The sequence below is a fragment of the Dreissena polymorpha genome, chromosome 5, assembly GCF_020536995.1.
Source record: "Dreissena polymorpha isolate Duluth1 chromosome 5, UMN_Dpol_1.0, whole genome shotgun sequence".
Classification (NCBI taxonomy): domain Eukaryota; kingdom Metazoa; phylum Mollusca; class Bivalvia; order Myida; family Dreissenidae; genus Dreissena; species Dreissena polymorpha.
Genome location: NC_068359.1, coordinates 79933430 through 79948808, shown reverse-complemented (window position 1 = coordinate 79948808; position 15379 = coordinate 79933430). Strand labels below are relative to the sequence as shown.

The following is a 15379-nucleotide window of genomic DNA, read 5'->3' as shown; positions in this document are numbered from 1 at the left end:
GACCTCAAGACAGTGCTATCTGTATCGACTGTTGCTCGTGCCATATACAACCTTCTATGAAAGTTGTCATACAAATTACCCAGTGAAATCATATTGTGAAGTATATGGGTCGTGCTCTATGAAAATGGGGTTATTCATGGGCGTTAAATGTTGTCCCAGATTAGCCTGTGCAGTCCGCACAAGTTAATCAGGGACGACACAATCCGCCTTAACTGGACTTTTGGAAAGAAGATACTTTCTTAAAATGAAAAATACCATAAAAGGGAAAAGTGTCATCCCTGATTAGCCTGTGCAGACTGCACATTCTAATCTGGGACAACTTTTTACGCACATGCATTAAACTCCCTTTTCACAGAGCACGGCCCATATGCTTACTGCATCCCACTTGTGAGGGCATAAAAGTCAACGGTCAATTACTATGCATCATAAAAAAAGACAAAAATAATTTGATTCAAACAAATAACTTTTATTCTGGTGGATGAATGAAGAATGACAATGATGATGACACAAGCATGGTGATAAATTGTGTTGAACACGTAACTGTGAGACATAAGCATGCATGCATATCAACAAGAATAAATTATGAAAAGATTTAACTCCACAATATTAAAAGCCATAACTTGTGCTTTAAAGACATGCAATAACTGGTTTTACAATGTAAAAATCTATATAAATACAAAAATTGCCATACAAGCAAAAATTCTCTTATAACTGTTCAGATTAAAGTAAAAACTAATCACTGTAATATTATCTGTGGGTAATATCCTCTTAAACTGTATAATATATAAGAATAACATCTACATGTTGAGAAATGATGCACAGTTGTGTGAAGGTTGTGCAATAGATGTGGCATCTACAGTGTTCACAATCATTTTCTTTTTGATCTAGTGACCTCACTTTTGTCCATATGTGACCCAGTTTGAATTTTGGCAAAGATGTCAATAAGACAAATGTTCTGACCAAGTTTCATATAGATTGGGCATATTATGTGACCTCTAACCTTTAAGCAATCCTTTTGTTTTTTGACCTTGTGGCATGTTTTTCAAAGCCCATGTGACCAAGTTTTTAACTCAGCCAGGATATGATAGGGACAAATGTGACCAAGTTTCGTTTAGAATGTGTACTCATCGTGACCTCTAATTATTGTATTTGAAATGTTGACCGAGTTTTTGACCCGTAAAACAGTTTCAAACTCTTAATGTGGCATACATTTTCATTAAATGCAGCCTCTAGCAATAATAAAAGCTCAAATGAGCATGGTGTGCTCAAGTGGGCTAAACAAGTAAACCGTTACCATAATGGTGCAATTTTAAATGATGAAATGAATTATGTAGTATTTACAAGGGATAACTAGGTAACAACACAGGTGCAACATGCTTACAAAGTTGTCTAGTCAAAGTACACACTGAATGTTCATGGTCAACATATAAGGTTTTATTTATTAAAACAAAAAGCTTAAACATGTATATTTTACATGCAAATTATGCACTTCATTGATCTGTTAATGAATATTGTTTTATGAATGACTAGTTTTAAGTGAGAAATTTGATACCTTCACAGACAATTATATAAGCATATTACCTTGTGCTTTAACATGCACTCTTGAAGCAATTATTCCTAAAAGGCTACCCTTCATTCACTATGTCGGACGTTATTTACCATGGGGGGACAAGAAATAGAGAGTAAACTACTTTCAGTGAATTATGAAATACAGCGACAGGTCAACAGACTTTAATGAGAATGAATACACAGTATGGCAAATGGAAGATGATTTGATCACATTATGACACCTTTAAAACAATACTACAATAACAATGGAAGGTGATTTGATCATGACTAAATATAAATTTACTAAAGCATCAACAACAGAATTGGATATTATATTTCACTATCAAACTTGAAACTAGAACTAAAATATGATGTAAATTATTCTAACCAGGGTCATTTGAAAATTTGTCTTATGTCGTATGCAGACAGTGTTGCTCAAGATTAGCATGTGCAGTCAGGTCAAACAGACTGACTGCTTATGAGACCACGAAATCTTACGTGACTTTTATCACACAGGCACAGTGTAGCTCCTGACCGGACTACTTGCCTGCGCAGGTTGATCTGTAGCTTCACTGGCTGCATATGGCATAAGACCCATTTTCGAACGACTCTGTTAATATCATGCAGTAAGATGGTCATTGTAATGTAATGGTCATAACAATAAAGGATCTGACATCAGATCCATGGTTAATTATCATAAATACTCATTGATCATGCAGATTTACAATTAATACACATTCAGAAACAATGCATGCTTTTGTACATGATATAATATATGCCAAAAATCACCAAACAATCAAATTACTTTCATAAATCAAATATGGCTTGTGTGTTTTCCTTTCATGTGGTGAAAAACATTCAATGTTGTTTTAACAAACTACCTTTAAAGAAACATGAAAATTTACATTAATTTGAACTGCTTTCATTAAATTATACATCAGCGCGTATCAATATCGCGTATTTCTAACAAAAGATTACATTCTCATTTAAACGTTATTACAATAATAATGCATGGAAAAAATTCCATGACTGTTTGGTAAAATTTTTGGATCAAAAATCAAAATAAATGTAAAACTTAAAGCATTCAAAGCACCCTGTTATTTTCCCACAAACTTCATAATACTGAAATTCAATTAATTGTTAAGACATGCTTAGTAATTGAAAGACAAGCGAATCAAAGATACATATCTATATGAGTCGCGTTCTGAGAAAACTGGGCATAATGCATGTGCATAGTGTCGTCCCAGATAAATCTGTGCAGTCCGCACAGGCTAATCAGGGACAACACTTTCTGCCTTAATTGGACTTGTGCTAAGTCTCTTACTTCATTTAAATGAAAAATGTCATAAAATAGGACAGTGTTGTCCCTGATTAGCCTGTGCTGAAATAATAATCCATTTAAAAATCTAAGAAAAAAATATTTGCATACAATTCATCAATATAATTGTATTTGCATACAATTCATCAAACTTAACACAGAGTCAACATGGTTTAATTCCAATGGTATGCTGAACTAACAAAAACCATAAATGCTGCCATGCATTTCACTTTCATGCAGTCTGACAGCAGAACAAACCTAAACGTGGCCATAAAAAGGGTCTTACAATTCAGACAAAACACTTCAAACAAATAGAGTAAATCAAATGTAGTAAATTTTAAGTGCTGACTGGAAATTTGAATTGATATAACAAAAGCACCGCATAACGGATGCCACGCTCGGCTATGGGTGCAGTTTTAAATAAATGAAAGCTTGTCAGAATTTTTGTGTTTTTTTAGAGGTCACAGTGACCTTGACCTTTGACCTAGTGACCCTAAAATGTGTGTGGCACGTAGAACTCATCAAGGTGCATCTACATATGAAGTTTCATAGTTGTAGGTGGAAGAACTCAGATTTTGGAGCCAATAATAAGGTTTTAGCACGACACGGCGAGATGGCTATGACAATACCTCGGGTTTTCTCTGAAACGCCGAGCTAAAAATGCGTCTTTCAATCAAAAAGTAAAAAAACATGCAGTTTGCCTACTCTTGAATGGCATCTTGCAAAACTTACAACTCTTCACACGGCCTCAGCCTTTTTGTCGTCTGATTTAAAAGCAGTTTTTGGTTATGTTCCCAATGGCCAAAAGTATCTTTATAACCAAATCCAGCCCAAAAATCACAATTCACTGTGCAACATTATGATTATAAATAAATCATCTGAAAAAGTGTACAAATAATTACTTTTAAAGTTTTATTATTCATTTAACATTTATGTTCAGGAGTTTTTGCTTCATGTTTTTATTATCAATTTGTCAAAATATATTTATAGAAAAATAATTCTTCTTCCCAATTTTAAGAAAATTGATGCCTAAATTTCTAATTTCATGGATACGTGTCACATTCCAAAAATGGTGAGAAAAAGCCCCAGATCAAAATTCCAATATCACACCAAGGATAGGTAAATATATAAAGCATTAAGTTATGCTCTACACTTGCAAAAATTGTTCCTACTAAAGGTAATCATTTATCCTTTGAAAAAAAACGTTATTTATTTCAAATAAAATAAAATATATAATAAAACACCAGTCAAACTGTTATTTCAAGCGCACCAAACATTTGTCCACACTTTCATTTTTTCTTTCGTTCATCTGTACATCGGGGGCAATACCATTTTCCTTTGGGTTTTGCGGTGAGTCCAACACAGCCAAAATGAAACCACTCTATGGGGCACTGAAAAAAGGCAATACATTTTCAGGGATGGATATAGGTAGGGTCCCACTAGCCCTTGGCCCCTACAATTTATGGTTGGACCTTTGATTTTCAAAGAAAGCACATATGTATTTCGTATAATACCTACTGAAAGAAAGAAAGTGGGCAACCAATTTGTATTTTTCTATCCCTGCATTTAGAGAAGTGAACAATCAATTATTTGAATTTAACAAGTCTACGAAATTATTTGCAAATATCCTTTCATGCATAAAGAGTATTTTAATTGAACGCTGTAGCGTAGTGGATATGGGGTCCTGCTAGAGACTGGGGGGGTCACAGGTTTGCTTCCAATTGTAAGGGGGTTCTTTGGACCTTCCCAAAAGACTCCAAGTACAGGTTCTACGTTGAAAACAGACTCTAAAATGTTAAAAATAGCCTATGGCTGTAGATGCAATCACCCTAAATTAAGTAGGTTTAACCTCAACTAAAATAACTGAATATTAATGTCACATACATCAAGATTATCACAGCCGATCATTTCTCCATACGACACCTGATGACACAGGCAGTATGTGGGCTCGTTAGGGTCGACGGGCATGTCAAGGACGTCAGACGGGTTGTTCATCGTCAAGGACAACAGCGGGGACAGGATAGGTGGCGCTACCGGCTCAACTCCTGACCTGGAAGAACAACATGATGAGATAACAGAGCAATATGAACAGAGCAAACAAAATACTTTTGGTTTAAGCAAATTTGAATTAGATAACAATTATATATGAATACAGCCCTAATCGTTCTTTTGAATCTTGGATTCAATTAAAGTGGAATTTCATAACAGTGAAGTATGAATTGATGCATTGAACGTGGAATCACCGTTTTAAAATGCAAATTATTATCCATTTAACAAATCCCATTAATAAATAGTTCACAAATCTTATTAATCACCAATCACTCACCCCTGTCCTTTCTTCTTTTTCTTCTTTGGTATCTCGTCATCAAATTCTTCTTTCATGGACTTGCGCTTCTTCTTCTCTTTGTCTTTCAGTGCTAAAACAAGACAACAATATACATTGTAAATCTGAATAATTGTACATACAATTTATTATTGATTAAACAAAAAAAATCTTTATACAATTTGAATTATTTCTAAAACCTGTTATACTGCATTTGAGTATTCCAATAATTCTTCTACTTCTCTGTTGTTTATTACTATTCCAGGTTTAGAGATCGAAATATGTTTCAATTCATAGTTGTAAAGCACCTGTGTGTTTTTAAGTAATCAATACGCATTTGTGTGATGAATAATTTTAAATAAGCAACAAAACTTAGTTCAAACACATGTGCATATTGTATGAAATAAATATACACACTAGTGCATCAATTAAAAGTCATCACTTTGTTGAAAATTTAAATAAACAATAATTTAAAATTTGATTAATGCCAAGAGTGCTTGCAAAGATACTGGTGAAAGTGTTAACAATATAATGCATGAACATTTAACAATGAGTTAAACAATAGAAGAGACAATAAATAAAAATTGAAAACTACCGGTAAATTATTTCATTCAAACAAGAAGTGAATGCTAATCTTCTGCTAATCTTAAGAATAAATAATTGTTTTCATATAAAATACATGAATGTTAATTATATATAACTTGGTTTTGGATGAAAGTGAAGCAATTATATAGTCACATGCTTTCATTTTTTAAACTCCGATAATTGTACAACTATTGTTAAATAATGTCATGAATAAGTTTAATGAATTGCACTCTGATAAAAGACCTTGTAATGTCAGACAAACCTCATTAAATAACTGTAACAAGATAGAGCAGTACTATACATATAAAGAGCATGGTAATGGTTTAAAAATAAAATTAAATTGATACTTTTAAAGTAAACTATTATTAGTTTCCAGTAACAGTGTTATTCTTCAATACTGTTGCACCAAAACTTACAGTCCGTACAAAAGTTGCCTGTCCCTGTCTTGATGAATGAAAACACAAGTATGCAAACAAGTCTTCAAGAAAGCAACAAAGCAAAGGCATAATTTCAAGAACAAACAATATGCTGCATTCAATAAACGCATTTGCCCCAGTGGAAGCCTGGTCAGTATTGGTAATGGGCCAAGTTGATAAAGTCTATGCCAAAAAGAAGGTTAATCAAAAAGGTCAAAATGACGTCAGGTGTAGTGGCAGTGTTTTCCAGAAAAATTTCAGAAACCAGTTATATTTTCAAAGTAGCTGGCGACTAAGCAATACAACTGGTGTATTTGCGTCATTTCAAGTGATATTTTGGGGACAGTAGCTGGCATCTAGATAGAATGTAACCGGTGAAATCACCGGCTGACGGTGCTTCCGGAGAACACTGATTGTGGGTGTGTTGATAGTGTTCATAGATTACATCAATTCAAGTATCTAAACTTTTTAGCATGTGGTATTTCTATTAAGACAAAATGGGTTCTTTTGGGTTAGCCCAGAATTTGGATCTTCTGATTAATTCAAAACGTTATTGAATGTCAAGGTCAAATAAGGTCAGGTGTTGACAGCGTTCAAAGAAATAATTCCTACAAGTATCAAAGCTTTGTATGAAGCATTAATGATGCTCAACAAAACACATCATTTTTCGTTCACCAGAAATTTTGACCATATCAATTATTCCAAAAGAAGGAGAATGTCCGATTGTCGAGGTGAAATTGTCTTCAGCTGTTAAACCAAATGTCCTCATCAAATGGAAGGATGCACAGACAGATGGAAAAAACTAACAATAAGCCAATCGCTATCTACAGATCGTACAAGCATAAAAAACACAACATAAAGAAGGGCTTATAGCCCCCAAACATTTTCACCATTTAAGCCACAATGAAAATATGATCTGATGATGATGATTGATGTCCGACTGTTACATCGTTCATACACACTTGATTTTTTCCCAGAATCCGATTTTTCCTCCTCTTTGGGTTTGCTTTGGCTCTTTTCTCTCAAATCTGCCTCGAACCGGGCCAAATCAGCGTCCAACTTTCGTATATGTTTATCGACCTTTGAGAAATTAACAAAGCGGTTAGGTTAATACTTTTCTCAAAACTGTGACATTCATTAGCACTAACTTCTGACCACAAGGGTAACTCCTTTTGAAAAAGTTTGAATAACCAAATGTTAAGCATTTATAAGTAAAGCATTTTGAACTAAACATTAAGTTCAACTTTTGTTTGACTGTGATTTAAGTGCTTTTTTCAAATCTAAACAAGCCTTAAACTTATTACATCTCATAATATTTTTTTCTGTATTTCAGGTACATGCTAGACAACGCTATCTCTGTACCCAACTGAGTGAGTTATTTATTTAGATTATGTTAACATATTGTTGCCAAAATATTAGCTTACATGATTGTCAGTAAAACTTAATTTTGAAATTCAATTTTTTTAAAAAAGGAGCTACCCTACCACCGAGACAAGAGTATGCAAAACCTCTCAGAAACAGAACAGTTTTCAGTTGAATTATTGAATATCAATTTAAAATGTTTCCATGTAAACTACTTTTTTTGACAGCAAACAAGTCCTTGGGTATTTGGGGTACACTTTGCTGTATGTCATTTTAGATTTAAGTCACTAAAAATACAACAGGATTTTTATAATTCACTTGAACTTAAGTAACAATAATCAAACAAATCTTTCAGAATATTTGAGCCCTGTTTTGGGAAAACTTTACTAAGTGCATGTACATAAAGTGTCGTCAAGATTTGTCTGTGCTGTCCCCAAAGACTCATCAGGGACAAGACTTTCTGTGTTTATGGACTTTCTTCCTTTCAAGGAAGTCACTTGTAAACCAAAATCCAGTTTCAGCAGAAAGTGTCGTACCTGATTAGCCTGTGCGGACTGCACAGAAAAATCTAGGATGACATTCAGTCATTGTATTCTTTAGCCCATTTTCACCAGAACGAGAGTATTTTATAAATTTTTACAAGAACACGGGAAACACGAAGGAAAGAAAGTCGGTGCGGTATCTGAGAGGCTTGGCAAATGTCTGGTTTTCCACACCCTGCATGACAAATGCACATGGAATTGGCAATACAAACTTTTTGGGACATTTTCTTTGTTTTCATCTTCGGAGCAACTCGAAGCGTAATCTTTCAAGTCGGCCTCCATTCTCGCAATATCCCTATCATATCTCTGAATGTACCTGTCAACCTATAGAAACAGTCAACGTATTTTAACCCTTTCAGCGCTGGAACCGAATTTTAAAGGCCTTTGCAAACAGTTTGGATCCAGATGAGACGCCACAAAACGTGGCGTCTCATCAGGATCCAAACTGTTTGCTATTTTGATAGTATTTTTTGAAAAAAAAATCTAAGACAAGGGACAAAATTGTCACAAAACCAGGTTTTCAGTGTGAAAAAAAATCTGATAAAGGGAGACAACTCAAACTGAACTTTTTAAATGAACAAACAAAATAAACACCCTTTGTAAGTTTGTTTTAAAATAAATCTATTTTTAGTCGTGGCGACCTTGACATTGGAGATATTGACGTGATTCTTTTGTGCAACACACTGTCCCATGATGGTGAACAAATGTGCCAAATGATTTTAAAATATCATAATGAATGACATAGTTATAGCCCAGACAAGCTCATTTATGGCTATTTTTTACCTTTGAACTCAAAGTGTGACCTTGACCTTGGAGATATCGACGTAATTATTTCGCGCGACACACCGTCCAATGATGGTGAACAAATGTGCCAAATGATTTTAAAATCTGACAATGAACGACATAGTTATGGCTCGGACAAGCTCATTTATGGCCATTTTTGACCTTTGAACTCAAAGTGTGACCTTGACCTTGGAGATATAGACGTAATTATTTCGCGCGACACACCGTCCAATGATGGTGAACAAATGTGCCAAATGATTTTAAAATCTGACAATGAACGACATAGTTATGGCCCGGACAAGCTTGTTCCGCCAGCCCGCCAGCCAGCCCGCCAGCCAGCCAGCCAGCCCGCCCGCATTCGCCAATCTAATAACCAGTTTTTTCCTTCGGAAAACCTGGTTAAAAATGCTAATTTTAGAAATTCAGCAGACGACATTTTAGCAGACTAAAGATTTCCCAGCATGCAAAGGGTTAAACCTTTCCAGCTCAAAAGCAAAGTGAAAATGGCTGTTTGCAACCAGCATTAAACTCAAAAACCTGATGGTAACTAGCAGTCTGCTCAGCTTTTCTGCTGTTTGCTGCTCATCAGTATATTAGGGTTTGAAATGAGGCCTTTGAAACTTGAATCTAGTCAAGGTCTTAAATTTAAATTGATTTTGCAAGGGACTACAAACACATCAAAATGCGTATCTGAGCAGTAAAGGGTTAAAAATCAAGGGACAAGTATATACCTCATTCAGGGTTGGACAACCAAAAGGAAATAGTCTTTCAATTTATGACATCATGCCAGGGATGAACATCAAAAGAGCCCCACTTAGAAATGTTGCTTTTAATTTGCCGTTAGCCCTAGAATTTCTGACTCAAATAATCACTGTACACAATTTATTGAAAGAAGGAGGTTAGGTCACTATAAGCAAAATCTTTGTTTCTAACACTTATTAAGATCAAATAATTACTATGAAAGTATAAAAGTTATTTTATAATTACAAATTCTTTCACTCAGAATCTGACCAGTTATCTACTATCTATAAGAATGAACTCTGTATATATGGTGGGCATAGTCAGTCTTCAAGCTCCAAATGCCTGACGGCCTGGACATGCTATTCTGGCTGTTGGAACTTCTGAGACCAGCTAGTGTTAATTTCACATTTTCTATAATAGCATACAGTTTGCGGCAACATGATTCAATCGATGGGAAGCCCATATAATATATTTAAATAGCAGCACAACCAAGTACTTAATAATAATTGTTCTAATGAGACCAAACCATGTTAGAAAACATTACAAAGAAGTGCGTGTTTTTTTGCTTCATATCTCACAGCCGGTGCATTTTGGTTTGGGAAAAATTGCGGGGAAAATCATGCAATCAGGACAAATGAAACATTATTGATATGATTATAAATAACAGTTTCAAATGGTTTATAAATGAATGTTTAGCTTAATTAATGTTATAAAATATTACAGAATTATTACCATGCATAATAAACTCAATTAATTAATTATTTAAGTTTATTGGAAAAGTTCTGCATCTTTATGGGGAAATTTGGTCAGATTTTGGGGAATAATTGTTACTTTTTGCTAATGGGAAGCAGCATGTAAGAGGAAAAAAATTACTGCACCTATGTATTAACCCTTCCCACTCAGAGACAAAGTGAAAATGGCTATGAGCAAACAGCAGTACTCTCAGTCTGTTCAGGATTTATGCTGTTTGCTGCTCATTAGTATCTAAGGGTTGGAAACGAAGCCTTCAAAACTTACATTGTAATCTAGTAAGAAAGATCAATTAAATTTAACTTTCAAAGGGACAACAAATGCATAAAAATATGTATCTAAGTGGTAAAGGGTTAAAATCAGAGAAACTTGGCATGTCTGATTACAAATTTAGAGGGCTTGCAATCTTTCCAAATTTCAATTTATTAATACTTGTATATACCATTTCATACGTCTGCATGGCAAGCTGTACTTTGTCGTCTCCGAACTCCCGGCTCTTGCTGAAGAGTTTCTGTATCGCAGAGAGAAAGTCGGTCCTCTTCTCGGGTGACATTGTGCGTACTGTGGACAGGTAACCTTCGGCTTTGTCATCTATCTCTTTCATTAGATCTGCAAAGAAAACCTTCATGTGCTGATTTTTTTCCATATTTTTAATATAGTACCTCAAGTTAACTTTTTTCTTATGCAATGACATTGGTATCAAAAATTGTAATCGATAAATAATCATAATGAATTTCAACAATTATACAGCCAATTAATTAAATAGGAAAAAAAAGTATTGAAAAGTGAATTAACAAGAGCTTTCAGAGGACAGCGCGCTCGACTATTCGAGTGCTTGAAAGTATAACGTAAGCCATCATGGGGAAATTGTTCATCTTCAATAATTTATTAGACGATCTTTCAAAAAATAAAAAAAGGAAAAAACTAATTTTTTTAGGGGGGGGGGGGGGGGTAGGGGGGTTGAGAGGGGGGTATAATGTGGGGTGGGGTGTGGTCATTTATTAGATGATCTTTCAAAAATAAAAAAAGGCAAAAAAAAAAAATGGGTGGGGGGATATGGGGAAGGGGGGGGTGGGTGGGAAGGGATTCTGGGTTGGGGCGTGGGGTATTGTTTGGGTGGAATCCATTGTGGTATTCAGGTAAGTGTTGCTTTGTCAAAGTATTAATAACATCTGATCATAAATAAAGAAGTTATGGCAATTTAAGCAAAATGTTCAATTATCTAAGTATAAAAGGGACCATAATTCTGTCAAAATGCTTGATACAGTTGTCTGCTCTTGTTTATAGGTTGGGGTCATGTTGGTAAATAAGCATGCAAAATTTGAAAGCAATATGTCAAGGGATACAGGAAATATTTGGGGTATTACGCAAACTTTAACATAGATTTATCAATAATATGCATATTCGAAGTAAAAAAGGGGTCATAAATATGTCAAAATGCTTGATACAGTAGTCTGCTCTTGTTTATAGGTTGGGGTCATGTTGGTTAAAAAGGAATCAAAATATAAAAGCAATATGTCAAAGGACATAGGAAATATTTGGGGTAGTACGCAAACTTTTACATAGATTTATCAATAATATGCATATTCTAAGTAAAAAAGGGGCAATAAATCAGTCAAAATGCTTGATACAGTTGTCTTCTCTTGTTTATAGGTTGTGGTCATGATGGTTAAAGGTATGCAAAATATGAAAGCAATATGTCAAGGGACAATGAAAATTATTGGGGTAGTACGCAAACTTAAACATTTGCACGCTCACGGAAACGCCAACGGCAACGCCGACGCCGGGGTGAGTAGGATAGCTCCACTTTATATAATTCATATATAATAGTCGAGCTAAAAATGGTAAAACAAAATTTAGGTGTGAATAATTATATCATGGCTGTCTTTTTACAGTTTTGACCCTGAAGTCAGTTTCTACAGTTTGCAATCCTTTTTGTAAAATATCGTGACCTAGTTAGATTCTTTTTACATCAGTGTCAAAGTTGTGAATTGGCCGTCTATGGAAACTCTAAAAGAAGAAAAAAAATGCTTTAACCTTTTCCCACTCAGAGCTGCAGACAATTTTTTAAGATAAAGAGTATTTCACTCATGACTTTTTTTAGCTGATGAGTAAAATACAAAATCAAAGACTTTTGTGGGAGTATTCAGAATACTCCCGCAAGTCTTTGATTTTGTATTTTATAAAAACTGTATACAGTACATGAACATGCAGAAAACATGCAAGAGAACGTCTACTCTTGTTTACATAAACATGCATTTTGAAATGGCTGATCAAATAATCCGAATTGGTGCACTGTTGGTCCAACTGATAATTGTACAAAATGCGTATGCCAAATTTTATGACGATTTTTTTCACTCACCAAAAGTATAATTCATGCATGGACCTCTGTTCCCACTTAGAAACAAGTGAAAATGGCTATGTGCAAACAGCATAAACCCAGAGCAGATTTTATGCTGATTGCTGCTCTACAGTATCTAAGGTTTGGATAAAGTCTTAAAAACTTGAATCTAGTAAAAAAGGATTTAAATTAAATGGAACTTTCTAAGGGACTTCAAATGCGTGAAAATATGTGTCTAAGTGGTAAAGGGTTCAACATTTTACTGTCAATGATCAGGAAAATAATTGAATAACTTTTCAGCGATTTTTTTTTTGCCCAATTGGGAAAAGTATCAGTACCAGACCAATTGGGAACAATAATGGTTTTAAAAAAAATGGAATTGGGGAAAATTGGCGTTGTGAAGTCTTCTTCAGGTTGGGAAAATGGTGTATTTGATATGTTGCTAACAATTACTTTAAAAATTATAACCAAGTTGTTAATATTATATTTACATAGTTTCAAGCCATAGAGCTGCATAGGCTCATTAACTAATTGTTGCATTTTATTTAAAAAGTATATTAAAAAAAACAACTTCAATCTGGATTTTGGGGGGATTTTTGTGTGTTTTTTCTCCATTGGAAAAGAGCCATTTTAAGGTGCTTGATGAAGAAGGAAAAATCTCTGCTGTCGATCTTTGTGCCATTTTATCCATTATAAAATTACCTTGTGCTTTTTGGTCCAGATCTTTCATCAAACTGAAATTTCTTTGCAATTCCCCTGGAAGTGATTCTAAACCTAAAAATAAACAGATAGAGTTATTAATACTACTACAGAATTATTCTCTTTCATATAATTCAACTTAATGTCACCGAACCAAACTCAAGCGGGATTGGTGGAGTGTGGAGGCCCGGTAAGCTTAGTAAGCGAGGTGTCACAGGTTCAAGTCCCAGACTGGCTGCACACTTTGCACCACCTGGCGACAATAGCGCCCAATGTGGGGCTACAGCCGTTACACTTCTCCATAGAACTTGCCAGTGGGTTCTTCAAGAATTTGAGGATCATTTCCAGCATAGCAAGGGAGAATGTCATGGTACTGAAATTTAGCGGGATTGGTGGAAGGATGTGTGTTGGCCCAGTTGGCTCAGTTAGGAGAGCACTCGCCCTGTAAGCCAGGTGTCCTGGGTTCAGGTCCCGGACTGGCTGCACACTTTTCACCTACTGGCTCATGTGACATAAGGATACAGGCTAGTACAAATAATTAGATGAACGATTTATATGTTTATTGTAGTTAAAGAATAATACATTGTATAAGAGTATATTGTGTTTTCATGAAATAAAATAATTTAAGTCAGAATTTTGTGTAGAGCTTTTTACATTCCTCTTCAATGTCTATTATTATTATTTATAAATAACTGAAAGACAGCTGTGCAGAAATTGTGGAGATTTTATCCAAACTAGTAAACCTGTAATTCACCAGGTTAATTTATTATCATTTTCAATTTTAGGTACGAATCATATTAGGTACGAATGAACGTCCCAAACATCATACTTTTCAAATTAGATTCAAAACGTTTATTTGAAAAAGCTATGCATATATCAACAGATAATTGATGATGTTATAATAATCAACACTTAAAACACAACCACAATAATTAAAACGTTATTTTCCATTTGACATTTGCGCCAAAATTGTGTAAAAAAAGTAGGTCAGTAGAAAAAAAATGTCAAAACGTTCCTAGAAATAAAATTGGCGTATACACTAACTATGAACACCAATTATCAAGTTTTTACATAATTATAATAATTTGTTTGGATGTATAAATGCACACGATTATTAATAAAACGTATTTACTGTCTAGATAATGTTCCAAATACATCGCAGTCGCCATTTTGATTTTAGTTGTGTCACGTGATCAAAAAGTTTATGTCTGTTGTCACATGCCATTTATTTTTCGATTTTTTTAAATAATTAACAAATTGTCAACGATACGTGATCAGTGATTGTAATTTAAAAACACCTTTGTTTGGTGCAGTTCTATTTCAAAAAGTAATATCTGAAAAAAATGTATTTGGTTGGCTACTAATAATGAATAATGTTAGTGATATATCAATATTGCCAACGTTTTAATACGTAGCGGCCCGTTGGTCTAGGGGTATGATTCTCGCTTTGGGTGCGAGAGGTCCCGGGTTCAAATCCCGGACGGGCCCAAGACCTTTTGTCATGCCCCTGAAATTTCTTCACCAAATTTAACTTTAGAATTCTACCAGGGACCTGATTCTACGTGTGACCTTAACTTGTGGGGTTTGGGAGACGGGTGATTCATTTTTTTTACGAAACATTTTGTCGATTCTCGGGGTCTTTAGAGGCTCGTTATCAAAACTGCATGATAAGTGACACATTTACATGAGTTTTAAGGCCAAATGTGAGCATTGATCTTTAAAAGTGACATTGACCATTGAGTAAGTCTTTTATGTGTCACAGTGGGTAACACACACACACACTCAAATATGTATTCGTCCTCGAATACAGTGATGTATAATTACACATCGGCCTGTGAGAGCATACCCAGGTTATGTCACGGTCCCACGTTGGGCACCAATTTAACCCAGTCAGAAAAGTCCCCAACCACAGTGGGCATTGAACCCGAGACCTCCCGAACACAAATCAAGAAGACATGTTACCGCGTCGCT

At 34.8% G+C, this 15379-nt stretch overlaps 1 protein-coding gene and 1 non-coding gene across 3 annotated transcripts; one reads left to right on the top strand and one right to left on the bottom strand.

The window, feature by feature from the left end:
• Positions 1–445: 445 nt before the first annotated feature.
• LOC127831972 (inhibitor of growth protein 5-like) lies at positions 446–14618 on the bottom strand. Of its 2 annotated transcripts, none has more exons than XM_052357072.1 (7): positions 14541–14618; positions 13412–13483; positions 10811–10977; positions 8307–8418; positions 5193–5283; positions 4751–4916; positions 446–4257 (listed from the first exon to the last, which is right to left on the bottom strand). In XM_052357072.1, the coding sequence occupies exons 1-7, from the start codon at positions 14575–14577 to the stop codon at positions 4156–4158; spliced, it is 747 nt and encodes a 248-aa protein (XP_052213032.1). In that variant the 5' UTR covers positions 14578–14618; the 3' UTR covers positions 446–4155. The 2 variants fall into 2 exon arrangements, with proteins under 2 accessions (XP_052213032.1, XP_052213031.1); XM_052357071.1 differs by lacking the exon at positions 8307–8418 and adding an exon at positions 7153–7270.
• Positions 14619–14824: 206 nt separating this feature from the next.
• Positions 14825–14896, top strand: Trnap-ugg (transfer RNA proline (anticodon UGG)). Its single transcript has one exon. It is a non-coding gene; the product is annotated as a tRNA-Pro (tRNA).
• Positions 14897–15379: the final 483 nt, after the last annotated feature.

Excerpts from the sequence above, each read along its gene's own strand:
- LOC127831972 (XM_052357071.1), bottom strand. The coding sequence starts at position 14,577 with ATGGCGACTGCGATGTATTTGGAACATTATCTAGACA. Across the intron at positions 5,284-7,152 it reads GGATTCTGGGAAAAAATCAA|CACTGAAAGACAAAGAGAAG; the intron begins GTGTGTATGAAC and ends GTCTTGTTTTAG. Across the intron at positions 4,258-4,750 it reads TCGGCTGTGATAATCTTGAT|TGCCCCATAGAGTGGTTTCA; the intron begins GTATGTGACATT and ends GCCTTTTTTCAG.